Source organism: Talpa europaea (assembly GCF_964194135.1).
Source record: "Talpa europaea genome assembly, chromosome: 6".
NCBI lineage: Eukaryota > Metazoa > Chordata > Mammalia > Eulipotyphla > Talpidae > Talpa > Talpa europaea.
Window position 1 is genome coordinate 133,613,305 of NC_140072.1, and position 27,335 is coordinate 133,640,639.

The 27,335-nt window shown below is 51.0% G+C and overlaps 1 protein-coding gene across 1 annotated transcript; it reads left to right on the plus strand.

Annotated features, from left to right (window-relative positions):
- Positions 1 to 257: 257 nt before the first annotated feature.
- On the plus strand, positions 258 to 23,322 carry LOC311171882 (DNA excision repair protein ERCC-5-like; the record flags this gene model as incomplete). The annotated part of the gene is made up of 15 exons (XM_084234912.1): positions 258 to 345; positions 4,663 to 4,838; positions 6,208 to 6,323; positions 6,917 to 7,003; positions 7,207 to 7,267; positions 9,064 to 9,207; positions 11,302 to 11,509; positions 12,150 to 13,259; positions 13,931 to 14,175; positions 14,521 to 14,640; positions 14,778 to 14,991; positions 16,700 to 16,844; positions 20,174 to 20,394; positions 21,405 to 21,508; positions 22,576 to 23,322. 15 exons carry the CDS (start codon positions 258 to 260, stop codon positions 23,164 to 23,166), a joined length of 3,630 nt encoding a protein of 1,209 aa, XP_084091038.1. The 3' UTR covers positions 23,167 to 23,322.
- Positions 23,323 to 27,335: the final 4,013 nt, after the last annotated feature.

Here is a 27,335-nt window from a genome sequence, read left to right on the forward strand (position 1 = left end):
AGCCGAGAGGCGCCCTTTCGCTGCCCTACGCGCCGGCCCCGCGGCGTCCAGGGCCCTCTCCTGGCCGTCTGCGTCCCTCACCGGCCAGCGCGGCTGGCGGGGCCGGGACGCCCGGGGCCGCTGCTCCCCCCGCGGCCAGCGTCGGCTCGTCGGCCTTCCGGGAGGCGGCGTGAGCCGCCGGGCGGGGCGGGTCTCGCGCGCCGGCGCTCCGGACCCCGGGCTGCCCGCGAGCCCCAGCGGGGGCGCCCCGCGGCCTCATGGGGGTGCAGGGGCTCTGGAAGCTGCTGGAGTGCTCGGGGCGGCCGGTGAACCCCGAGACGCTGGAGGGCAAGGTCCTGGCCGTGGGTATCCTTCGCGCCGGCGCGGCGGGGGGCGCGGGAGGCCCCCCCATCCCCGGGGCGCCCCCCCCCGCCCCGCACCTGCTGGTCGGGCGCTGCCTCGCGCGCGGGGGTCGGAGCCCGGGGCCCCGGCTTTGCCCTCGGCCCCCCGGCGCCGCGACCGCCGCCCGCAGGGTGCAGGGACGCGGGGGCCCGCCGCGGAGGGCGGTTAAGCGGGAGAAGCCGGGAACCGGGCCGCGCCTCTCCTCTTGGGGGGCCTGGAGGTGCCCCAGCCCGGAGGGCGCGGGGAGCCGGCGCGGGGGGCGCGTCCCACCGCTGTTGTGCCTGCTGCTGCCTCAGGAAGGGCGATGTGAGCGGGTGTTTGGCTCGTTCATTTCGGTGTGGGTGTTAGTTAGGGGGAGAGGACCCACAGGCAGGCACCCCGTTTTGTATCGGGGCTGCCCTATAACATAGGTAGCGTTTAAAATGAGGACCGGGCCTCCCTGGCGGCGCAGGGGGTTGAGCACCGCGCTGGGAAGAACCCGCAGCCTCTGCAGCACCAGTTCCATCCCCGCCGGCCAGGGAGCTACCCACACGGCGCGGCAGACCCCGCTGTCTCCCCGCTGCTCCCCACAATCTGCCTGTTCTGCTCCCCGCTCTGTCTCTGGTGCGTCCTCTCACCCCTCGCACCTCTGGCCTGTACCCCAGCTCTTGTATGCATAAATAAATAAATCTTTTTAAAAAATAAAATGAAATTAGGATTTGGGGGCTAGGAAAGTCTTGTGGCAGAGCCCCGGAAAGACTTCACGAGCAGCCAGTGTATTATTTTCCTCCCAGCCTGAGAGGGACCCCTGGGAGTTGTGTGCCAGCTTGTTTGGCTGGTTTGATTCGTGTCTTTGGAATGACTCGTTTTTCTTCATCAAAACGTATGAATGGTGTTTTGCAATTGACATCTTTTTATTCCTTAAGCGACCTTAAGTTCTCGGAGTGTCCATTCCCTGCAGAAGCAGAAGCAGAAGCTGGGGGTGTCGTCCTCACACCAGCCTGTTCCCCCCAGGGGAGCTGGTGGAGAGGGCCCTTGGGCATAATCGCCAGGGGGTGGCACATGCAGCATGAGAGTAGGTGGGAATTCAGCGAAAGGAGCTTTTCTAAGAGCAAGACTGTTATATTTTGTTGCAATGTGAACAATCTTGAAATACGTATGTAACAGATTTTGACTGGCTTACAAGTTTTTGCGCTGGGTGCTCTGCGGCGGGCGGCCAGGGAAGGCTCCGAAAATCTCTTGTGCTGCTGCTGCTGCCCTCTCGTGGGTCCTCAAATCACCGCTTTTAAGGATTTTCTGTGTGAGTGGAAGGGCAGCGGGCAGAGGCAGCCATCCTTAAAAACATTTCAGTGAAGATTTAGGCTCCTTCATCTTGCCGTCCATATGAAGAGTTAGTAATTTGCAAAGTCACTAAGTGGACACATGAAGTCCAACATCTTCTCTTCCTCCTCTTTTTAGGAAGTTGTCCAAAGAAAGGAAAGAAAAACATTTGACTCAATTATTTTGAAATAGCTCAGAGGATCTTTTGGGAGTCGTTTTCATGGGATCTTAGACTTTTTGGAAAGAAATCATTTAAGGAGGACTGTCTAAGGCGCTCCCGGGTAAGGATAGCCTCGTATTTACATAAAGGAGATTATTTGTTCTACAGTTGGCTTTGCTGTGTTTCCTTTTCGTGGGAATTCAAATCCAAATGTCTGACATACACTTGTATTTTTTTGTTTTGTGAAAAAAATTACCCTTAACTACATCAGCTTCATAATTCACTCCGACATCTTTAAAATATATTGTTTGGTCTCTTACCGTCTATTTCCAAATGTCCTGTTGATTTATATAGTCTAATGTTTGTGTCAGTGAAGAATGAACTGTTCAACTCTTGTCTCTTATGGACCTTAATATTAAAAAAATACACTTATGTTTATTAGAAAGCTAGTGTATTCTTCTTAGGTTATGCCTACTGGGGATTTATTAAATTTTGGTTTACCTAACAATAGAAATGAGTTGGTTTTTTTTTTTTTTTTTTTTGGTTTCAAAATAGTCTTGGCTCTTCGTGTCTTATCTTGGCTTTGCAGCAGATTTTAACTTTTCCAACCCTGGAATACATTTTCCTTATATAAAATTACTGAAATGACATAAGTTGAATTATGGAAATGTTTTCAGCTCGCCTCGTTTTACATATATATTTTTAAAGATTTCAAGCTGGAACTCTCCCTCCTAGCTGAGAATTGGCACTACCTGTGTTTAACTAAGAAAAAAAGATCTCTGTGACTTAGAATTTTAATCATACGAATGTTCAGTATCTGTGTTTCAGAAGCTTCATTCAAATCCTGAAAAGAAGTTTTGGATGTGGTGATGGGAGACTTAGGGAGACTTTCGAAAGGGTTTCACTGAAGATGTGTTGGTGAAATCTAATGTTCTCCTTCACGAGACATTAGAAGGTCGAATTGATGGGCATGGGAATGGCTAGGAAGGGGAGTCTGTGACCCTTGAGTTCTGGCTGGGTGAATGGGGGACAGTCACTGAAAGGGGAGCATGAGCTACCTAGGGGAAGACATTCCGTTCTGATCCTACTAAGTTTGAAATGTGAATCAGGTGTCAGGGAGAGGTGGCAGCTTGGGACCTGATCTGGGGGCTCAGGCCAGAGCTCTGGGGCAGACACTTACCTGAGGAGAGGGTGAGGGGTGGGGGCACTGGGGTCCCCAGAGCAGCCAGTGCAGACAGGATGGAAGAAAGGCCTGAGAGAGCTTGCTGCTGCAGCCAGCGCTTGAGGAGTGAGAGCAGGCAAGCCCCTGGAGTGCTGGTTTTTTGTGATTTTTGCTATGAATTGCTGCACTGTCCTCCTGCAGAGTTAGGCTAGCTTATTAAAACTTCTGTAAGAATTGTGAGGTTTTTTTTTTTTTAATTATCTCAGCATTTTCTTTTAAAGATTTATTTATTTATTTATACAAGATTGATTGATTCATTGATTGATTTATACAAGCACTGGGTACAGTCAGAAGCGCGGGAGGGTGAGAGAATTCACCAGAGCCAGAGCGGGGAGCAGAGCAGGCAGAAGGACCGAAGTACACTGCTGAGGGGAGCAGCTAGCGGCAGGAGAGGTCTGCGCGCCATGTGGGACCCTCCTCCAGTGGCCGGGGAGCAGCCGGGGATGGAACCGGCGCTGCAGAGGCTGCGGGCAGCTTCGCAACCCAGCGCTCAACCGCTGCGCCACCGGGGCGGCCCCCTGTGTAACTTTAATAGACAAAAACTTTAATTATAAACGGTGACTGTAATCACAAACTTTATCTTAATACTCCACAAAATAGCACCTGGGAAAAATAAAACAAAGCAATTGAATTGATTCAAGAGCAATAAAAAATATGAACAGTCCATATTCATGGAGAAAAATTTTTAAGTAAACAAAGAATTTACCCCAACAATGAACTTGCCATATAAAGTTATAGTTTTTTAAGATTCTAGAAAAACAAAAATTCCCTTGCTCTATTTCTTTTTTTTTTTAAATTAAAAAAAAAATATTCATGCATACAAGAACCGGGGTATAGGCCTGATGTGCGGGAGGGTGAGGGGATTCACCAGAGCCAGAGCGGGGAGCAGAGCAGGCAGAAGGACTGAAATACACTGCGGAGGGGAGCAGCGGGCGGCAGGAGAGGTCTGCGTGCCATGGGGGACCCTCCTCCAGTGGCCGGGGAGCAGCCGGGGATCGAACCGGTGCTGCAGAGGCTGCCGCCAGCTTCGCAGCCCAGCGCTCAACCGCTGCGCCACCGGGGAGGCCCTCTCAGCATTCTTTTTTAAAAAAATTTTATTTTTTATTTCTACAAGGGCTGGTGTACAGGCCAGAGGCATAGGAAAGCGAGAGGATTCACCAGAGACAGAGCAGGGAGCAGAACAGGCAGAAGGAATGAAAGCACTGCTGAGGGGAGCAGCGGGCAAGACAGGAGAGGTCTGCTGTGCCATGTGGGATTCTCCCTGGCCAGCCGGGAATTGAACCGGCACTGCAGATGCTGCGGACAGCTTCACAGCGCTGCGCTCAACCCTCTGCACCACCACAGAGGCCCGAGTTTGCTTTTTTTTTTTTTTTAAAGAAGCAATTCTTTGCCATTAGACTCTTTAAAGGACACATCTGTCTACGCAAGATTTTAAAATTCAGTGTGTGAATAGTAATAACAGGGTTCAAACATTTTTCAATTTCCAGTAAATTGTGATGATTGCTGAGTTTCAACATTTAGGCCCATCAGCCATGAGGAAGTTGAGATGGTGGGGTAAGGGGAGAAATTCGGAAGTTTTGTCCATTAACAATGCTCGCAGATATTAGCATCTGGTTAAACCAGGCTCTTAAAGGAGTTCGGGACCGTCACGGCAACTCCATAGAAAATGCCCATCTTCTCACTTTGTTTCATCGGCTCTGCAAGCTCCTATTTTTTCGAATTCGTCCTATTTTTGTCTTTGATGGGGACGCTCCGCTATTGAAGAAGCAGACTTTGGTAAGAGTCACCTGTTTTATTTTCTTCATTCTTAGAAAAGTTCTCATACAATGTTTATTGTCTCTAGAATTTTGGAAACCAAGACTTACTTGGACATGTAGCCAGTTTAATTTCAGCTGATTTTTAAAATTATTTTTATCATAAAATTATTTTTATGAACAGATAAGCACTTTTTAAGAAGGTTTATTTATGAGTGCATATCATGGTGCAATGCAAACATTTAAGTTTTAATACAACTCTTCTTACAATTCAGAGGTATTCCTTGAGAGTTTCTTCGATAGTCTACATTTGTTGCAGTGATGTGGTTGTTGCTGAGAACGCTGTGGAATACCTTCTGGGGAATGGGACATTGAAGAGCCTCAGTGACAGAAAACCTTCTCTTAAATTGGATCTTAGGAGTGAGCAGTGTTAAGTGGTCCCTGGCTTATCAAGGAAGGAACTTAGATGGGATATAAAAGAATGAGAGCTTCTGTCTTCTGAAAGTAGTTTAAAATAATTTGAATGATGTGAACTTTGGGGTAATTGTGAATTGGTCCCCCCATGACATCACCCATAGGATATAGTGTGACTTCTATGTGCTGAAATTGCCAGCTCATTATGTTATAATCCTATTGGATAGATATGCATACATAAATGAGGACATGAGGTAAAAGTGAGGGTTTGTTAATGCTTGGGAACGTCTGTAGGTTCAGTAAAAGATCTAGACACGAATAATCATCCAAGACCTACTCTATGTCAAGTGCTCTCTGGAAGGATGAGAATGGTCAGCTGTGAACACAGAGGCGCTGCCATTTCCCTACTGGGACATTTCTTGCCAGGCAATTCTATGCATTTTAGAATTGCTCATGAATGTTGAGGGGCAGTTACAAATTAGTAATGCATTCTTTATAAAACCAATATTAGCAATTATTTTGGCATGAGTGACATGGAAAGAATACATTATTTTAATATAAAAAATTCCTATTGGGAAGCATTTGCTTAATTATATATCACTAAGTTTTAGGTGTCTTGGGGACATTAAAGGAAGCAGAAAATAAGTTAATAAAGGAAGCGGAAAGAAAGTTGTTAATGTAAGTAACAATGTGTCACCCAGATATATTGTGTACTACCAGCCCATTAAGTGACTGTGTGTTTATATAACAGAAACCTGCAGATAGGCACAGAGACGCCAGCAAGAGGAAGTACAAGGTCCAAGACCATCAGTCTGAAGGAAACAAATTGTATGGGGAAAATTGCAGAAATGTGGTTTACACACACACACACACACACAAAGCCTGTATGTGTGCCATATATATATATAGGTTACATGTGTGTACGTAATATGCTATTAGTACCCTGAGGTAAAACCCTATCTCCTTCCTTTTCACAGGCCAAAAGAAGGCAGAGAAAGGATTTGGCCACCAGTGACTCCAAAAAAACTACAGAGAAGCTTCTGAAAACATTCTTGAAAAGACAAGCTCTCAAAACTGCCTTAAGAAGCAAAAGGCAAGAGGAAAATTACATTCATTTAAAAAATAAACTTGGTTCCTTCTTCCTCCTGTTTGTATTCAGGCGACACCATTTTTAGTGCTGGCCGGGTCAGGTGTCAGCCTCTCACCCTGTCTGTGCCACACAGCAGCAGCACCCCTCCCCCTCACTAGAAGATGAACTTAAAATCAGTTCAGTGCTGCGTTGGATTCCTGTGGTTTCCCTTTCCTTAATGTTAACTCTCAGCAGGAGAGAGGGTGAGAGGAGAGGAGGCGGCGGGAGGCCCCCCAACTTGGTGACTCAAGGCTGCAGATTCTCTGTTCTCCGAGAATCGTGTCGATGGTGAGGGGAAGGGGCTGGTGTGGGCAGCGGGCACTCTGCTTTCTCGCTGCCCTACTGTGTGCCCACACAGAGCTGTGGCCTGGTACTCAGGGCCCAGCCAGTCTCCTCTTTCCTACAGCCGTGGGGGCTGGGCAACCACCCGGGCAGGCAAAGGGCATGTTTGCCCTGAGGTCCCCCCAGCCCCTCAGCAGGGTCACGTAGCCAGAGGGGAGTTTACGGACTCAGTGCTGTTCCCTCCCCGTTCCACTCAAGCCTGTATGTCTTTTCAGAGACGACGAGCTACCTAGTCTAACCCAGGTTCGGAGAGAAGATGACATCTACGCTTTGCCGCCTTTGCCGCAGGAAGAAAAACACAGGTAAACGCTTCTTTAAAAACACTCGTTTTCTCTGCGTGCAGATGGAAATCTCTGTCCTGGTCGTTTGCCCATGTCCGCCCCGCATGCCACACTTGCTGTCATTTTCACTGTTGTTGCCCCAAACTAGCAGCGCCTTGACTCGCGAAACACTTCATACGTAGTCCCTGGATCACAGATGCTGTAAATGAACGCTTGACTTTCAGCTCGGAAGAGGAGGATGAACAGGAATGGCAAGAAAGAATGAGCCAAAAGCAGGCCTTACAGGTATTTGAAGAATTCTGAATTCAGAATGTATGCCAGTGTTGGAAACAGTGGGCCTGCTTAGAATGAATCTAACGAGGTTTAGATGAATTTATAGAAGTTCCTGGTAAAGGCGCTTCATGTGTGCATGCATATTGTGTGTGTGCGTGCTTGTATGTATGTAAACCACACGAGACTCCGTGCACACATCTGTGGACCTTGCCTTATGTCTAGATACCCAAAATAATGCCATTATAGTCAGCTAGCAAATAACGATACTAGCTTGCGTAAGAATAGAGAAAACATGGTGTGCATCGATCACTTCTGCCTGTATTTTGGTCCATCTAGCCCCGTCCCCACACTTGTTGAATACCTCTGTGTTGTGTGTGTGTCTCCACATCACATGCACACGTGTACCCATATGTGTGGATGTGTCTGTGTGTAACTGCCGCTGACCTCGTGCCGTGTGACTTGGTGTGTGAAAGTGGTCATTATTATTGTCACCTCCCACAGCTGTGGGGTTGATGAGCTTGTGGGTGGCAGTTCCCCTGAGTCTCTGAGGGTGTGGTCAGAGGTAGTGGGAACTGGGAGTCCTGCACAGCTTCCCAGTCATGTGTCTACCGGTTGAGGGTAATGTGATGCTGGCGTCAGCCTGCTCACCTGCCGGAGGCCTCTCCCTATACCCATGCTGTGGGCCGGGCAGGATCCCAGACCCTGCTGCGAATGGTAGGCAGGAGGGGAATCAGGTGGGAAGTGTGTCAGAGAAGTGAGATGTGTTTGAAAACTGTCACTTCCCATAGATGAGCATGTCCCGTGCTTATGGGTGGAGGTTGAGCTGAACCCCCAGGACCCCAGCTCTCATAATTCTTTTTTTTTTTAAAGATTATTTATTTATTTATATAAGCACTGGGGTACAGGCCAGATGTGCGGGAGGGTGAGAGGATTCACCAGAGCCAGAGCTGGGAACAGAACAGGCAGACTGACGAAATACACTGCTGAGGGGAGCAGCCGGTGTGGCAGGAGAGGTCTACGTACCATGTGGGACCCTCGCTGGTGGCTGGGGATCGAACTGGCGCTGCAGAGGCTGCAGGCAGCTTCGCAGCCCAGTCCTCAACTGCTGCGCCACCAGGGGAGGCCCAAGCTCTCATAATTCTGTGTCATTAATGGGCACATGTGAGTGCTCTCTGCGAACACCATGGGCTGGCGGCCAGAGAGACCTGCATTTAGGTCCAGGCTCTGCTGTCCACTCACCGTGTGACCTTGGGCAGGTGCACACATCGCACAAATCACCTCCAAGTCCTTATCCTCCCCCCTTTTTCCCCAGAGATACAGATCTTTCCTCATTAGGGTGATGGAGGGAAAACCCAGGGCTTCAGGCCCTTATCTGGCCCTTATCTGGCATGGGCCGATAGCCTCCTGGGCCATGAACAGTGCCTGGTGCCTCAGGTATCTCAAGAGTTTTTTTTTGGATGGACAGGTGGATGAAGGAATGAGTGAGTGCGTGGCAGGCACGTCCTCCAACGTGTGTTCACTGGACGCTGCTGTTGAGCTGGTACCCTGGGCTGGCCACTGTAGATGGTGTGTGGATGCGCCACTTGGCAGAGGGATGCATCTGAGCAATGTGTCGTCAGGTGACGCATCCCATGTGCCCGCCCCGAGCGCACTCACACGCATCTGGAGGGGCAACCCGCTCCCTGGCTTGGCAGCACAGTCTGGGGGTCCCCTCATAATTGTCTCACGGTGTTTCTGTTACAAACACACATGACAGGATCCAGCACACGCACGCGGTGCTTGCATCACAGTTGGTCTCCCCTCAACAGGAGCAGTTCTTCCATGACCCTCACGCCATAGACATCGAGTCTGAAGACTTCGGCAGCCTGCCCCCTGAGGTCAAGCACGAAATCCTGACGGATATGAAAGAATTTACCAAGCGGAGAAGGACGTTGTTTGAGGCGATGCCAGAGGTGAGGCTCCTGCGGCCATCACGTGCCGGGGCAGAGTTGTGTGTCCTGAGCATCTGTAGTGTTTGCTGCAGACAGTGCTTGTGCAGCTCAGGCTCCTGGCGGCAGGAGGTGGCGTCTGTCTGGACCTTCCCTGCCGGGCCCACCACTCCATGTTCCCTGCTGCCCGGGGGAGTCCCTTGCCTGTGCGACTAGCACGGGGTCAGTGTCCAGTGTGTGCTGAGCGGCTCCACGCTTAGTCAGTCTGCAGAACTGCTGTAGCCTGCCGTGGACTCGATTCATGGAGCGCTCACGCTGAGAGTGTTGCAGTGGAGAACGGGCTGACTTGAAATTCCGGGTGTATGCGGGGTCTCCCACTGCTGTAGCCCCTGCCATGACTGCGGGGGCCCTGCCGTGGCTGCGGGGCTCCTGCCGTGGCTGTGGGGCTCCAGCCGTGGCTGTGGGGCCTACGTCTCCCTGCTCCCTCTTTCTGGACAGCGGTCCTGGGGAGATTGGCCACAAACTTCTAGACGGGGAGCTTCTGACAGTGGGTCATGGCACCCGGGCAGGGTGGTTGTGGCTGGTGCTGAGGGCTGCGAGGCCCAGATGCCCCCAGGGAGTGAGCGGGTTTCCTCCTTCTGTGCTCCTCACATTGTTCTTCGACTCACTGGAGGACATGATATAAACTGGACAGCATTTTTATTTCTGATGAATGGATCTAGTATTTTCCCACAGACTTTGGGGCAGTTCTTAAATTGATACATAAATGGCAGAAGAGATTTCTTTTCCCATCACTCATTTCTGATTTTCCACAAAGGGTGTGAACACAGGAAAAGACTAGTGGGCACAGAAATGATAGAGACAGAAAAACTTGTTTTTCTCATTTCGGGAAAAAACACAGGCTCAGTCTGTCTGCTGTGCGGCTTATTTCCTGAGTGTGAAGGGTGCTCTGGCTGGTTTTTGAGGACGTAGAATGTGGGTCATGTAAACAACAGTGGTAACGAGTGGGAGGAAGACAGACACAGTCTGTGGGACATTTGTTCTCTGCCTCCACAGAGACTCCGGAATGGGGGGATGTGGGGTCTCTGGTGCAGCAGCCCAGTGGATCTGTAATTCCCACAGAGGAGAAGTTCTAAGTCAGCCAGACTTTTTACCTTATATCATCTGTGCACCGGACAAATGCCATAGAAATGATGGTAAATGCTAACAGTAATGTCAGAGGGCCTCCCTGGTGGTACAGGGGCTAAGTCTCAGCACTATGAAGCTATCAGCAGCCACTGCAGCACGAGTTCCATCCCCAGCCAAGGAGCTAACCCTCATGACGCAGCAGACCTCTCCTGTCTTACCCGCTGCTCCCCTCAGCAGTGGATTTCAGTAGATCTGCCTGTTCTGCTCCCCGCTCTGTCTCTGGTGAATCCTCTCACACCCTCCCACCCCCCGCAACTCTGGCCTGCATGAATAAATAAAATTAAAAAGATACAAAGAGTAATATCAGTAACCAGTACTGGAAACGACCTGGCGTCAAGGTCAGCAACCTGCTTTTGATCCCAGATCCACTGCTAACTAGCCAGGAGGCTCTGGGAAGGTTGCCTAACCCACTCTGTCACAGCTTCTTCATTTGTAGCATGGAGGTGATGACATCTGGCTGCTAGGATGGAGAGAATAGGATAGCGTAGAGAAGCTTAGAAGAATGCCTCGCACAGGAAATGCTGCATAAACGTTAGCTATTATTCATTACTGTGATCGCTGTGATTTGTTGTGTGTCTTTTCTGGGCCAGAGACAGTGCTGCATACTTTAATTGCATATTTACTTGCATTCTAGAAGACTATCTCTTAAGCCATGATTAAAGTATCACAGTCTCTGGCATGTCTTCCATGTGCAATACATGTTGTTTGAATAAATGATCATGTCTTCTGCCAGATCCTTTTTGTGTTAAAGATTATTCTTTAGCAACATAGTTACAGTTTTTCCTAGTACTCACATTTTACTTTTATAATATGAAAATACTATCAATGAAAAAAATCAATTGCCCTGTGTCCCTTTTGGGGAAAGGCTTGGAGAGACAGGAATGCTGTCTGTGTTTAACACTAAACGATTCTACATTCGTTTTGCTGTAGGAGTCCAATGACTTTTCACAGTACCAGCTCAAAGGCTTGCTTAAAAAAAACTATCTAAACCAACACATAGAAAATGTGCAGAAGGAAATGAACCAGCAGCACTCAGGGCAAATCCAGAGGCAATATGAAGAGGAAGGAGGCTTTCTGAAGGAGGTGGAGTCCAGGAGAGTGGTCTCTGAAGACACTTCGCATTACATCTTGATAAAAGGTATCGGGTACTGTCCCTTGTTTGACTGTTAGAAACCAAAATTGTACCCTGCCTCTGAATTCTGTGAGCTGCCATCCCCAGATAGTAGTAGATGCGTCCTCCTGCGTGCTGAGTGCATGTGAGGCTCTTTCAAGGATTATCTACAGTGCACTTTATTTATTTATTTATTTATTTTTTAAATGAGAAGTCATTTAGAGCATTGAGCATTGGTTCTAAAGATTTATTTATTTATTTACACAAGCACTGGGTACAGTCAGAAGCGCAGGAGGGTGATAGAATTCACCAGAGCCAGAGTGGGGAGCAGAGCAGGCAGAAGGACCGAGGTACACTGCTGAGGGGAGCAGCGGGCGGCAGGAGAGGTCTGCGCGCCATGCGGGACCCTCCTCCAGTGGCCAGTGAGCAGCCGGGGATCGAACCTGCGCTGCAGAGGCTGCGGGCAGCTTCGCAACCCAGCGCTCAACCGCTGTGCCACCGGGGAGGCCCTACAGTGCACTTTAAATTAACTAACTAATGAAGCCTTAGTTGCTGATTAAATGAGAATGTGTATCGTATGAGAACCAGTAGTCTCCTGTCCCTCTTACTGAACATATAGGATCACGCTGTGAAACTACCTAGTGAGAATGTTTTAATTTTTCTTCAGGGATTCAAGCCAAGAAAGTGGCAGACGTGGATTCAGGGTCTCTTCCGTCGTCCAGCAAAATGCAGAGCACAGCTGTTGACGTGAAGCCAGCTCCATGCGAGCAGCCAAAGCCAGAGAAGGAACTTGGCACCCCTCCTTCCCCAAGAAGCTTGCTGGCCATGCAGGCGGCCATGCTGGGGAGCAGCTCGGAGGAGGAGGGGGGGCGGGAGCCTGGAAGGTGGCTCCAGGCGCAGACCGTGCCTGCTCCCCGCGAGGAGGGCGCCATATCCCCTCCCACTCTCCGAGCCATTCAGAAAGCTCTCGATGATGACGAAGATGAAGACAGAAAAGTGCATGCTGGGAATGAAGCCCAGGTGGGAGGGGTAGGAGTCCCAGACCTGCTTCTGGTCAGTTCTGATGAGGAGCCTGACGGAGGACTTCAAGCCAGAGATGGGACAGGGCTGCTATGGACACCTGCTCCGCCGTCACCCCGTGTGGACGTGGTCGAGGGGCGTGTGCCCAGCACTGATAATGACAGAGAATCGGCAGGGGTGACACCTTTACCAAGTGCCGCCTTTTGTCAAGGCGCTGACTTTGGCAATCCAGAAGAACAGTCGTCGGTCGTTGCCATGGTGAGCGAGGCCCTCCAGACTAGGGGCGAGCCTGCCCTAGTTAGGGATGGAGGAGACCCTGTCCCCTTAGACAGCTCCATGCCAATGCCTGGGCGTGCCCCCAGACCCCCGAGTGCTGGGGAGCCGACAGCTGCTCCTCTGGCCAGCGCGGCTCCTGTCGCAGATAGTGAAGCACACCCCCCCGTGCTGGGGCGGCCGCAGGGGCTCCGTCCAGCCCCGAGTAAAGGGGACTCCTCTGCCCCTTCAAGTGACGAGGACATGGAGGAGGGAAAAGATCCTGCTTCTGACGTCTTGGATGCAGAGTGTCTGCAAGAAATGGGGGCCATGCCGGGTGGCCCTTCGGAGGCACTGAGTGAGCCGGAAAATGGAGGGTCGCTCAGTGAGCGTTCCCTGGAAGCTGTCCAAGAAGGGGCGCTGGAATCTGCAGGCCAGGATCTCATGCCAGGGCCTGAGCCTGTGAGCACCGTGGACATCAGCTCTGAGGAAAGTGACTCTGATGGTGGGTGCCTGCTGTCGTCAGAGATGGAGGTGGCGGGTGTTCCCTCTGCGGGGGCGCCTGCCGGACCCTTCCCGTGTCTGGTTCTGTCTGGACAGGCCAGGGGGTGGGGGACGCCCAGTCCCACCAACCGCCTCCCAGGTCCTGGCTCTTTCCTCAGCCCCAGCCCCTCCATCCTGACTGCGTCCTCGGACCCAGGACCCCCCACCCCTGCAGGGGAGAAAGGGGATGGTTAATTTTTGAAGGAAAGTCATCTAGGGAGGAGGGAAGACAGAGGGGGAGGAAGAGCTGCGTCCCCAGAGGGCTTATCCAGGATTGTTGCTGACACACTTTGATAAGTCTCCGTTTTGAATTTTAGCATGATATCAGTTAACTGGGGAACGTCTTTATGTGAAGCGTATGTGCACGCCTTTGAGAGCCTGGCTCCTGGCTCCTGGCTCCTGGCTCCTGGCTCCTGGACAGTGCCAGCTCACCTAACTGAAAAGGCTTACTTTGCAGTTATTTGCACCCATTGTTATATTTGTTTAATAGCAGTATGTTACGGTTACATGTTCTCTGTTACATTCACATCTTTTTAGGAAGAACAGTTTTCAGGACTCTTTGGAAAGCTTTTGATTTTAGGATCATTTTAATATTTCAGCTGCAGCTCAAGTGACCTTATTGTTTTGATACAGGAAGTTTCATCGAAGTGCAGAGTGTAATTAGTAACGATGAACTTCAAGCTGAATTACACGAAGCTGCTAAATCTCCCTCTGGACAAGGTGAGGAGGAACCGAAAGGAACTAAGGAAGAAGCCCCTGGGGACTCCGCAGGGCTTCTGAGGGACGTCCCTGGAAGCCAGGCCTTGGATCTGGAGCCACTTGAAGAAGCTGAAAAAGATGCAGACGATTTGCTTAATGAATGGCAAGATATTAATTTGGTAATACCGTGACGTCGTGTTTAACTCATTGCCAAGGAGAACATACTAAGTGTGAGGTTTTGAGTTTGAAGTTACAGGACGAGTACTTGTTAGCTCTCTGCTGCGTCTTGTTCCTGCCGATACCGCCTTGTTATGTAGGTTGCTGTCGGGGTGGTCTCTACTCTGCCTGTCATCTGGTGAGGCTGCTCTAAGGGTATCACAGACTTGCTCAGACATCCAGGTGGAAAACTTGATAAGATGGAAAAGCTTTTTGTTCGTTTCAGATTAAATGCAGGCTGTCCTGCATGGACACATGGTGTCCGTTGGATTTAGGGATCTCATAATAAGTGACAAATTATTTTATAGGAGGAGCTAGAAATGCTGGAGGATGACCTTTTAGCACAACAGGCATCACTGAATGCTCAAAAGCAGCAGCAAGAACGGGTTGCAGCCACTGTGACGGGACAGATGTTTCTGGAAAGCCAGGTGGGTGTAGGCAGCTCTTTGGGCCTCCTTTTACAGGGCCTGCATGCGCTTTACTCAGTCAGTCCCCAGGGCTCCCACTTCCGGTCGGGCCAGGCCCTGCCTTTCAGTGGGGGTCACAGTGTATTTGTCGCTCGCAGGAGCTGCTCCGCCTGTTTGGCATTCCCTACGTCGAGGCCCCCATGGAAGCCGAGGCCCAGTGCGCCATCCTGGATCTGACGGACCAGACTTGCGGAACAATCACTGATGACAGTGATATTTGGCTGTTCGGAGCACGGCATGTTTATAAAAACTTCTTTAACAAAAACAAGTTTGTAGAATATTACCAGTATGTGGACTTTCACAACCAATTAGGTAAGACTTCAGAGTCTGACTCCTTTCTGAAAATTTCCTTTGGCGTTTCTGTTTTGAATTTTCTCTTCCCAAAGAATGAATTTGATTCGTAAATGGAAACAGTGGGTCTCTGCGAGTTTTCATATGAGTGATTTTTTGTACATAGCTAGGAGTCAGATTCTTAAATTAGAATTAAGCAATGAAACCCCTAGTGTGTTTAGGCATCTCCTGCCGTTTAATCACCTGCCTTGATTGGGCTGTGACTGGTTACCTGAGATCTCCAGTGAACTGGAGGTAGGGGAGGGCAGGAGGGAGTCAGGAGCCCAGTGGCCTCACCGGTGTGTGGGGCAGTGAGCATTCACCGCCCCTTCAGCTCACCAGGCACGTTCAGTGATTCCTAGAGGGGAAACAGCAGAGAAACACTTGATAAAACATACATAGTTTATATACATATGGAAACACTAGTGTATATACATATGGGACTGCTAGTGGTATGCGCCATAGGGAGAACCAAAGCAGCAGACAAGAGCATGTCGGGAATGTGTATGGCCTGACGCCGAGCTGTGGTCAGGAAACCTTCACTAGCAGGTGAATCTTGAGCCGGGTCTAAAGGGAAGAAGCAGCAAGTGTTGCGATCTCTTGGGCTGAGCATGTCAGCGAAGGCTCTCGCGAGTGCCAAGGCCAAGAAGCGGGCGCTTGTCTTATGTGCTCTGGGAAGGCAGGCGGCCGTGGGCTGAATCCACCTCCCCTCCCTGAACCTGCATGTTGTAGCCCTAACCCTCAGGGCCTCAGAATGGGACTGTGCTTGGAGGGGTGTGCATGAAGAGGTGGTTCGGGTCGAGTGAGGTCATTGGGGGGCCTCGGATGAGGAGAACGGCAAGAGTCACTATCAGAGAGGAAGGAGGAGACAGAAATCAAGGAGGGTCTGGGCCTCTGGAGAAAGGGTTGGTGGGAGGACTGTGTGTGTGACGAGGGTGGCGGCCAGGCTAACCCCTGCCTCGGCCCCGGGCAGGGTGTGCTCGCCTCTGAGATGAGGGGCGAGTGGGAGGAGCAGGGGTGTGTGTGGGGGAGGACTGAGGCGCCAGCTTTGGGTGGATTCCAGGTGAGATGCTTCCTCACATCCAGGGGACATTGGGTGGTGACTGAATATGTGCGGCTGTGGCCCCGAGGCGAGATCGGGGCTGGATCGCTAAGCGGGGGGGTGGGGGTGGGGGGAGTGGGGGTGGGTGGGGGGCTGTTGAGTGTGGATGGAATTTAAAGCTGTGGGGATGGGTGAAACCTTAAAATTCTTAACAGAAAGTCATTAAAAATAATTTGCTTTCAAATGGCAAAAGGGACATAGCTTTGGATGTTGGGTGAGGATACACACATTTCTATGGTAAAGTGTTTACAGATTTACAGAATATGTGTTATACAATAGAAATCTGGGTTTTTTTTTAAAGATTTATTTATACAAGAACCGGGGCACAGGCCAGATGCGTGGGAGGTGAGAGGATTCACCAGAGACAGAGTGGGGAACAGAACAGGCAGACTGACGAAATACACTGCTGAGGGGAGCAGCAGGTGAGACAGGAGAGGTCTGCTGCGCCATGTGGGATTCTCATCGGCCGGGATGAAACCCGCGTTGCAAAGGCCGTGGACAGCTTCACAGTGCGGTGCTCAACCGCCTGTTCCACCAGGAAGGCCCTAAAATAGAAGTTTTATAAATATATAAGACTTTCTCTTGTAGGACTGGACCGGAACAAATTAATAAACTTGGCCTACCTGCTGGGAAGTGACTACACGGAGGGGATCCCGACCGTCGGGTGTGTCACCGCCATGGAGATCCTCAACGAGTTCCCTGGACACGGCCTGGAGCCTCTGCTCAAGTTCTCGTAAGTTCTTCCATGTCTTCAACTCAGACGATTTTATAAACGCCCCTGTTGGCAGTCAGAACTGCTGGTTACGTCACGGGCTGTCACAAATCGTTGTTCACCCAAGAAAATAGGAAGGGGTATTCTCTAAAGTTCCCCTTTTCTGGAGTTCGAATAAAATAGGGTTTTTTTTCAGGGGACAGCGCCAGGCCTGTGGGATTTCATAGGGATTTTGAGGCGCTGTTTCACTCACTGGAATGTGTCTTGAGCAGCTGCGCTGTGGGGCAGGGCTGGCTGAGGAGATGCTGAGGCGCGGAAGCCACACCCCAGCCTGGGGGTTGCTGTGCTCTGGGAGGGGCGCCAGGAATGGTGGCCCCTGTCTTGTCGACCACGTGTGCTGTGTGTGGATTCTGTGCGGTTTCCTCCCACCCAGCGTCCAATGCCCAGTGCCCAGAGGCTGCTGTGCTGGGGTCCACTTTCCATTTTGAGGTTTCGGGGATGGCACCAGTTCTGGGGGTGTCGGTGAGAGTACTTCTTCCTGAAGTACTCTGATGCCCTGATGGCATCCTTTTAACAAATTGAATGTAATTCACAGAGCATAGAACTCACCACTGTGAGGGGAAACATTCACTGGTTTTCAGTGTGTCATGGGATTGTGATGGCCTCTGACTGCCAACTTGTCCCGCGGACAGCGGCAGTGGATTCAACGAGTCTTTCGTTTTCTCTCAGATGATATCCCGTGTTTGAAAACTTCTGGGCTGAAGAATCTGATTAGATCAAAATGAAAATATAAACAAAAATTTTTCCAGCTTAATAGCAAATAGAAGTTGTGTCATCTTAAGGTGTATGTGATTTTTCCATATGTATGTTCGTTGTGAAGTGGACACCACACCAAGCTAGTCCACAGACACACCCCTCACATCGTCACGTTTCATGCGTGTGAGCATGGAGAAGCCTCCGAATCTGCCCTCCTGACACATTTCAAGTGTGTGACACAATGGTGTGGGCTCTAGCCCCCTGCTGTCCACCAGGTTTCGGCAGCATAGCCCTGCCTCGTAACTGGGACTTCGTACCTGCACTCCTCGTCCTGCCCCCCAGCCCTGGGGACCCCCAGCCTTCTCTCTGCTTATGTGAGTTCGGGCTTGGATTCCGCGCTGACGTGAGATCCGGCAGGTTCCCTCGGCCCAGCGCCCTCCAGGTTCATCCACATCATGAATGACTGAACTTCTATCTTCTTAGTTTCTATACAAAAAAGCTTTTATTTTTTAGTATAAATCATTCACACGGAAGAAAAAAGTAAGTTCAGAATGAAATGGAGCGGCACAAGAAAAAGGAACGCTCCTGCATTCCCCTTCCATGGCCTTTCACTGTCGGCATGACACGGGAGTCGCGCTCGCGTGTCTGCCCTGGCTGGCTGGCCTGTGCTGGTGTGGGGGTCAGGAGGTGAGCCGTGGAAGGGCAGCCATGCCCTGCAGGGGCTGCTCGCTACCGGCTGAATGCAGTCTGGGTGTTTGGTTTGGCTGAAGGCATTTGCTCTTCTGTAGAACTTTCCTTGTGAATCGGCTATCAGCGCTAAAGTGGGAGAGTTTTCACAGTATATGTTGCAGCTCTTGGGGAAAAATGAGATCTGAAAATACTTAGTCCAGGTCCCCAAGTCGCCCCCAAACAGCTGGGGCAGAGCAGCAGTTCCCCCCACTGGCTCAGCCAGGACACAGCCCCTTCAGCTCTTGGCTGCCGCTCCTTCTTGTGCCCCCTCAGCCCAGCTGATGGGCAGGTGCCAACTTTCATCTTTATGAGGCCAGCCCACTGCTGGCCTTTTCGCGGGATGCCTGCTGCTAGCTGGCAGTCATGGTTACTGTTTTGAAATAGAAAATGGCTCCTGCGCTCTAGGAAACAATAGTGCAAAACTGATGAAGGCTTTTACTTTCCTGCCTTTTGATCCTGCCAAGAGGGCTGCACTTAGTGTCTCGTACACCAGGTGGCGCGCCTGCACCGGTGAGCCCGCTGACCTGAGCCAGCTCCTGGCAGTAGTAAGCAGGTGATGCAGTGGACAGATGTAGCTTGGTGGGTTCCATTGAGTGTGTAGATTGGTGAGGGTTCTGTTTATGTTTTCAACGCTTGCACCACTCCTTTTCCCTAATTCTTCAAATTGTCCCGGTCCTCTCCCTCCCTGGTGACGTCAGACACCAGCCATCATTGATTTGCTCATGAATCAGTCTGTCAGGACACCTGGGGTGTCTCCTCTGTCCTGTCTGTGCCGGGGGACAGCTCAGCTGGGCCGGGAGGGCCACTGAGAGGTTCATGCCTGGGATGGCCAGCCGGGCCCTCAGCCAGAAGTGGACTGGGGACCCGGACCCCTCCATCTGGAGCTCTTCATGGCTGCTTCCCAGGACCAGTCTTCCAGGAGGCAGGACGGGGAGGCTGGCACAGTGGCTCTTCCTGTCTCTGGCTCAGGGAGGGGACACGGGTCCTTCCTCGTGACGGGAGGATGCCACGGTGGGTTGTCTCAACCTGCCACAGTCACTTATGCTCATGATGGAAAAGTTAAAAATGAATAAGATGTGAAGAGGAAAATGGACAGTTGATATCTCACTTGGAACTCTGGCCAGTGCACCATAAAATAATAGTTGTTACTGTGTTAGGTTCTTTTAAATATCTCTGTTCTTTTAAATATCTCTGTTCGCTTTTTCTCTCTCCACTTACATGCATCCCCCCCCCCAAAATTGGGGTTATACTTTGATATAAAGTGACATCCTACCTTTAAGAAGTTTAACATGTTTTTGGCATTTTTACATTTTATGCAATATTCCTGGGCCCATTATTGAGCTGATTGGAGGTAAATAGCGCAGCTCTTATTTTCCTTGGGCCACCCGGAGGGAGCCCAGAGACGACGTGACTGGCCTGGGGTTGGGCTCCGGGGGGGTGGGAGGGGTGGGCAGGTATGAGCTGTGCACAGAGGGAGCGTTCTGCCCACGCCTGCCATCTCACCTGTTGGCATCGGTCACACGAAAGGGAATAAATGGGTATTCCGTGAGTTAGAGCATTCCCTGTGGAGCTGGGGCTCGAGTGCTTTTCATGTGTGACTGGGGAGTGTCATCTCTTTGCTGCCAGGTCCCCCAGGACAGAACTAGCAAATGCAGCAGACACACAGATGGAGGAGTGGGGAGGGACAGCGAGGGGTGAAGTTCAAGGTTGGAGGAACATTGTTTCTCATGCACTGCAGCTAATCCAGGACCCCCCCCCCCCCCCCGCGCCCTCTGAGCCACTTCATCCTTGAGGCTAGCAGACACGCACTGGAGCTCCTGGGATGCTCTTCTGCTGGGTAAAGCCTCGCTTCCTTTGCCTTGCAGAGAGTGGTGGCACGAAGCGCAACAAAACAAGAAGATAAGACCCAATCCTTATGACACCAAAGTGAAGAAGAAGCTGCGCAGGCTACAGCTGGCGCCCGGCTTTCCCAACCCCGCGGTGGCCGACGCCTACCTCAGGCCGGTGGTGGACGACTCCCGGGGCTCCTTTCTGTGGGGGAAGCCCGATCTGCACAGAATTAGAGAATATCCTTTCAGAAGGCGACGTTGAGCCAAACATGTGCTTTGGTTGAATTTATGGAGCATAAACTTGAATTATGTTTTTCTTCATATGCCTTTTATGTAAGCTCTCTTTTACTTCCTTTTTCTCTCACCTCAGGGTGTTTTTTAATGTGTGATGAAATGCGCGTAGCAGAATTGACCATCTTAACTGTCACAGTCAGTGGTGTTAAGTACCTTCTCCTGGTTGTGCCCTTGTCACCTCATCCATCCCCAGATCTCTCTTCACATGTGGAACTGAAGCTCTGTCCCCACGAACACGCGCGCTCTCGCCCTCCTGCCCCAGCCCGGACCCCACCCTCCTGCATTCTGTCTGTACTTTTGACTGTCGTGAAGTCTCTCATACTGTCTTGGTCTTTTGCTTCTGCTTATTTCATGTAGCCAAATGTCCTCAAGATTCATCCATGCAGTTTATGTCAGAATTTCCTTCCTCTTCTGGGGCTGAATGATATTCCATAGTAGGCATCTGCCATATTTTGTAGGGACACGTGGGCTGCTTCTGTGTTATCTATCATGAATAATCACCTTCACGTTCAGGAGGAACTTTATTTGAAGTAAGTAGTGATAAAGCATTTATAGATGCAACCAGTTCCTTTATTATCCCGAGACTGTAGAAAAGATGAGTTTTGTTCTTCTTATTACGAATGCTCCTTTCTGCATGTTTAATTCAATTGTAAACTTTTACACATCCAAAAAATTACTTAATCTACAGTTTATTTCTCTCAAAGAAATACGGTTATTGGGGGCTAATCTTTTTCATACTTGTGAAGCTTTGGTTTCATAAAATGTCATGGCTTAAAGGATATCTTGACTTAAAGGATAGTAAAAGGACATAGTGCTGGGCGATTTATGTGGGAGGAATTTGTTATTGTCGTTTACCACTTTAATATTTATAAATATGAAAAAAAATCTTTGGGGGTACAGGGAAGGGAGCCAAGGGTGGGTTCTTTGAACCTTCTAATTTGTCACTGGTTTAAATATCTCTAGAAACACATAGAGGCCTTAACTGCCTGCATATTTTGTCAGCGGTACTTTGGCTGGAACAAGACAAAGACAGATGAGTTTCTGTTTCCAGTGTTAAAGCAACTCAATGTCCAGCAGGTAATTGTGTGGCTTGGTTCCCAAGCTTGGGCTGGAGAGCTAAGTCAGGGAGGCTTTGAGGCAGCTGTGAAGACCAGTCACTTGAGAGCCGGCAGCACATATTTTAAAATGGTGCTACTTTAGGCAAGAGAACAGAGGAAAACAGGAAAAGGGAGAGAATGGCCTTTGTCTTCATCTCCCAGTGTCACCCTGGGCTGGGCTCTGGCGTCCTGTCATTCATTCTGATTTGGGCAGAGGCAGCCTTACAGTTGATAGCACGCGAAGGTGGGTATAACTGAGTGTATTAACCCATCAGCCTTATTTTCATTTTAAACAAGTCTACGAAGCCTCCAAGCCAGGGCAGTCCTTGTCACTAGTCTCTTCAGGTGTGAACACACTTTAATTCAATCGGAGAAGCACCAGAGGCACACACTCGGTCAGTGAGCGCGTCAGCGGGAGGGGTGGAGAGTAAAGAGGGGCGGGCCCGATGGGGGTGGTGGGAGTGGGGTGGCCACATGCGCCTGCAGCGTGTGAGACTGTGCCTCTAAACTTACACAAGGCTGCCAGCCAGCGTTACCTGGATTTAAAAAATAAGAAAGAAAAATTGAACCTGAAAAAGATTTGCTGAACAAAAGACATGACATGACTGTTTCTTATGACTCCTAATATATAATGTTTATATATTATATATATCATATCGTTTCCCTACCTACTCTGTCACCTCACCTGACAGTTCCCGGAGGGGCCTGTGAAGGCATTATATGGTGATGATGCTTTTAAAAGAAGGAACTGTTGGAATTTTGAAACAGATCCTAAGACATTGTGTTGCCCCAAAAGAAGAAGATAGACTTGAGTACTGAGGAGAGGAACCCCACCTCTCTCTGAGTGCTCGGAAGGGGAGTTCTCTTGCGAGGTGGGCCGAGGTGGCGCAGGCTCTGCTGCAGTGACAGAGCAAGTGAAGCTCCCCAGCAGGCGTTCATGCGGGGGAGAGCTGGATTTGGAGAGTAATGGGTCCCTGCTTCCCTGAAACAGTCACCCCTGCAGTGATGCGTTGTTATAATTAGTTTTTTTTTTTTTTTCATTTTTAGACACAGCTCCGAATTGATTCCTTCTTTAGATTAGCACAACAGGAGAAGCAAGATGGGAAGGGCATCAAGAGCCAGAGACTGAGCAGAGCTGTGACATGTATGCTGAGGAAGGAGAGAGAGGAAACGGCCCGGGAGCTGGAGGCCGCGTCGGCTGCCATGGAGAAAGAGCGCGAGGCCCTTGGGAGGGCCGAGGGGGGACCCTGGGAGGGAAGCTCGGCGAATCCACGCGAAGAGCCATCGGGCCTGAAAAGAAAGAGACTTGGGGATTCTGAAGGCGAGCGGCCGCGCGGGGGCTTCCTGGGGGCGGCCCACCTGTCGCCGGCTTCCGACGCGTCGTCGGGCGAGGACGCCGAGCGCGGCCCTTCGCCGGCCGGGCCGAGGGGGGCAGCGGCGGGACAGGCACCCGGACCTGCGGCACCCAGGGGTGCAGCGAAGGCTGCGGTCGGCGATGGGGCCCGGGGCGCCTCCTCCAGCAGCTCCAGTGACAGCGACAGGGAGCAGAGCCGGCCGGCGCTGGTGACGGCCAGGCCCGTGTTCGGGAAGAGGAAAGGGAGCCGGGGGCGCGCGCGGGGACGCCGGAGGAAGACCTGACGCCCGCACGGCCGCCTCTGCGGGGCCACCGCTCGGCGTGGGCCTGGGGCGGGGAAGAATAAACGCGGCCAGCACAGCCCTCCTGCCCAGCGTGCGGTTTTTGAAAGCGCCGAGGCCACCCTGGGCACATGCTTGTTTTCCCATGTGACACTTTTTTCTAGCGTTTTCCGCCTCACGGGTTATTTCCTGGTGTTCACAGGCGTCGGCTGCTCGTGTTTCTGTCCCGTGCCGCGTCAGTGGAAGGGACCTGTCCTCACTCCACACCCCTCCGCCCGGCCCCCCAGGAGACCAAAGAGCCTCATTTTCCACCAGGAACGGTTCTTTGCACCAACCAGAAGTCCTGCCCCCACTTCTCCCCATTGTCCCCCAGGACCCCCGAGGGGGCAGCCGAACCCCCCACCCCGCCGCAGCCACAAGCTTGAACAGTGTTCTCTGTGGCTGTCGCAGGATAGTCAGGAAATGTACATGGGGGGCATGGTTCCCCCCTTGAGCGTTAGCTGGGAACCCCTGACTCTTCACATTCGACTGTCACCCGCTGCTTCCTGTGTGGGCGCCCAGGGCTGACGTCCACCTGTGCTGGTGGGTCCCCCTTGGGTGGTCTCCTGAACTTGCTGCTGACACCTGTCTGCACAGTGGCCCAGCTCTACCTCTAGATGACTGACACAGCCACCCCCCTTGCTGTGGCTGAGCCCCAAGAACAGTCCTGGGACCGTATCCCCAATTCCTTAGAATGCGGGGCTTCCTTCCTTCAGAGGCCCCCTCCCCCGAGCCCATCCTCTCTGGCTTCGGGTGTTTCCACCTTTGCTGATTCCTCCCCCACTGGCCAGTGACCAGCAGTCTTCCCCATGGTAAACAAAACCCGGGGATTCGAGTCCCGCCTCACACTTGCTTCGGGCTCTCGCTTACATTCGCCTTCTGCCCCACTTCCTAAGTACTCGCTGCTCTCCTCGGCTCCTGCTTGGAATCTGGCTTGTTTGTATCTGCCTTCTTGAGTAGCTGTCTCCCAAAGCCTCCGGTGACTGTCACAGAAAGCCAAATCTTCCCTTCGCGCCGCTTTTCTCTGGACATCCCTGAGGCAGAATGCTCTTTGAGGAGCGGCCGGAGGAGGCTCACTTCTCCATGGGGCTCTCCTTGCTGAGAGCGACTTGTAATCGGGGGCTTTCTGCAGATGTGTTTACAGGTGGGATCACAGTTTGGCCTAAGCCTTTACTGCTTTTGCCTTTAATAGTTTGCACTTGTCTCAGAGCCTCATAGCAGGGCTGATGGCCCAGCTGCTCTAAGAAGGCATTCGTAATGGCCTAAGGAACAATCTGGCCAATGCAAGGCAGGAAGGCATCTGACGCACGGGGTCATGCAGGGTCGCAGGCTCAGCGTCTGCCAGGCTGCTGCTAGCTCCTTGCTGGGTCACTACGCACCTGCACCTGCACTTCAACTGCTGGAAGAGCACAGTGCCTAAGTCCAGGACAAGATGAATGTCTGACATGACATGACAAGAAAAACCGCTCTTCTCCCAGCCTGTGACCTAAACAGGCATGTCCTAGTATCGAGCTATATGCAAAATGTTCTCTCTTGGCTGTACCCCCTGGGGGGGAGGGCATGACTATCCAGGACCTTCCAGAGTTTATCCCATCTGAACGGTGTTGACAGAGCAGGCGGACAGTACACAGCAGCCGCCCTGCCTCCCCTGGCTTTTTTTTGTTTTTTGTTTTTTGCTTTTTGGTTTTTGTGTTTTTTTTAACCAGGAAAGAAGCACATAGAGACGTTCACTCATCCGGCTGGGAAATGTGACCAGAATCCAAACCTCCTCACGCGGAGTCCAGGGTGCCATTTGACCTACATAATAGGTTGCCTGTTTCAGACAAACAAACCAGCACATTTACCATTATTTCAAGCAAGGTGGCGTACCTGGCTGAGAGCCCCAGGCGTCATCTACTTCTCTTATAAAATTATCTTTCAGGTCACTACGCCAGCTTGCTCTAGCTCATCTGTTGAGTGCTTCGTGTCACTGGTTGTATTTCCAGTTCTCAGCTGTCTACTTGACTATGTTTATAGATCCCCACTCTCTGGTGTAATTCCTGTCATTTTTGACCATCTTAACCTGTTATTGTGGTCTGTGGCAAGCACCCAACCCCCCCCTCAGTTACCGGTGGACTTGTTTCTTGATCCGATAAGCAAATTCGGCCAAATGCTTGACATTGTCTACGGATGTTGCAGCTTTTCCTTGAGAAAGGATCCGGGAGGGCACAGTGGGTGGGGGGTGGGGGTGGAATGGCAGCCATCAGCCTGTGAGCCCGGCTGACAAGTCTCTTCTGGAAGGCTCTCCTCCCAGCTCCCGCCACCTCCTAGGGTGCAGCTTTCCAGGGGTGCCTGCTCCCAGCTGGGTGCTTCTGTCTTCTGAGCTTTGCTCTTCTCTTACTCACTCTGCGCTTAGAAAATTAACTGCTGGCTCTAAACATCTTACCAAGTAAATACCTTGAGTGAAAAACGGGTGCTCGGTGTCAGCCTCCTTGCTCTGTCTCTTCTTTCTGGGACCTGCAGCCCCAATTCTGGCTGCCTTGCAGCTCCAACACTACTGTTTTGTCTCCCTTTTAGAGATTATTGAAAGCTTTGCTGGCATTCTTCCATGTTGTCCTCTCTGACCACTCAGCCTCTTTCTACCAATGATCAGCAAAAACAGAACTCTTGGCTGCCTAGGTAGCTCTCTGATGACGTGTGTGTGTGTGTGTGTGTGTGTGTGTGTGTGTTGAAACCTACTTTTCTAGTTCTCAGTAGAAGCGGTGATCTCCTATAAACTACTTATAGCTGGAGGCAGACTTCTACTTTTTAAACAATTCAATAGAACTGAGCTAATCATTGTCACCCTGTTGGTTTAGATAATCGATTTAGGGAATCTGCCTCTTAATAAATCCAGTGGTGATAACTTTGCGATCTTTTAAATAACGCCTTCTAAAAGACAGGCGTTCATTCATTGAATGAAAAGACCCAGAAAGGCGAGATTTTCCTCTGCCCAGAATTAACTGCCTCTAATCACAGTTTGCCTTGTTCAGGATTGTTTAGTTTCCAGAATGTTCTTATGTACCATGTTCATCTCACAATGTACCATATTCATCTCACAAATACTGATTGTGTGTCTTTTCTGTTCCTATTTTATTCACGAGGAAGCCAAGAAGCACATGAAAACAATGTCCAAAACCACAACCAGGTAATTATTGACATTAAGTAAGGTCAGCCCCATGCTAGTCCCCTCCATTCTCTTAACCTGACCTTGATACATGGTCATGGAGAGTTTCTTAGAAGCTGTACCCACACTCCTCTGTCAATTTACCTTTACAATGTTGCTTGACTTAATTAGCCAGAATAGTGAACTTGTTATAGAGCAACCCCGATATTGAATGGGTTCCTGGCTGTGGGTCCTCACCCGCGCGCTTTAAAGGGACTTATGAATACTCCACTGCAGACACATGCCAAAGGGTTAATAAAAGGTTTATTTACAAGAGAAAAGGAAATAAGGAAAATGTACAACTCAGGGAGAAAATAGGGAAATAAAGTCTTTAATGCGTCCTACCCAAACCGACGACCTGGAAACCCAAAGTCACTCCCAGAGCTGGCCGGACGCTGCGAGCTGGCTGAGAGCCCAAAAATGGAGAGCCCCCAAAGCCCACGTGTCTGCCTTTTGTATCCACCTGGCTGCTGAACCCCACCCTCAGGTCCCAGCTACCTTCCCTTTGGTGGTGATGGGATTTGGAGTTCCCGGTGTCTTTGGCTTTGGCCTGGGGTGGGGGTGGAGTCCCCAAAGCCTATATGGAATTTGCTTTGGGACTTCCTTTTTCCCCTAACAAACTGAGGCTATCTTAGTGGCGGGGGTATTTCGGAGCGCCCCCAGCTGCAGGTGCAGCCTCGGCTCCTGACAGGCTCGGCAGGATGAATGGCAAGGACGGTTCCTGCCCCAGAGCACCGCTGCTCACTCTGGTGTGACTTGAGTTTAAAAACCATGTTCGCACCCAGACAGGTGACGTGAAACAGACGTGGCCTCCCCTGGCGGGGCGTCATCGCGGCTCAGCCTTAAATAACTGTTGGCATGGAGGTGGAGAAAGCTTGCTGGGCTCTGCGCGCCCACCGGTCTGTTGGGGACACACACAGAGTGTCTCCACTGTTCCCCAGCCCCCTGT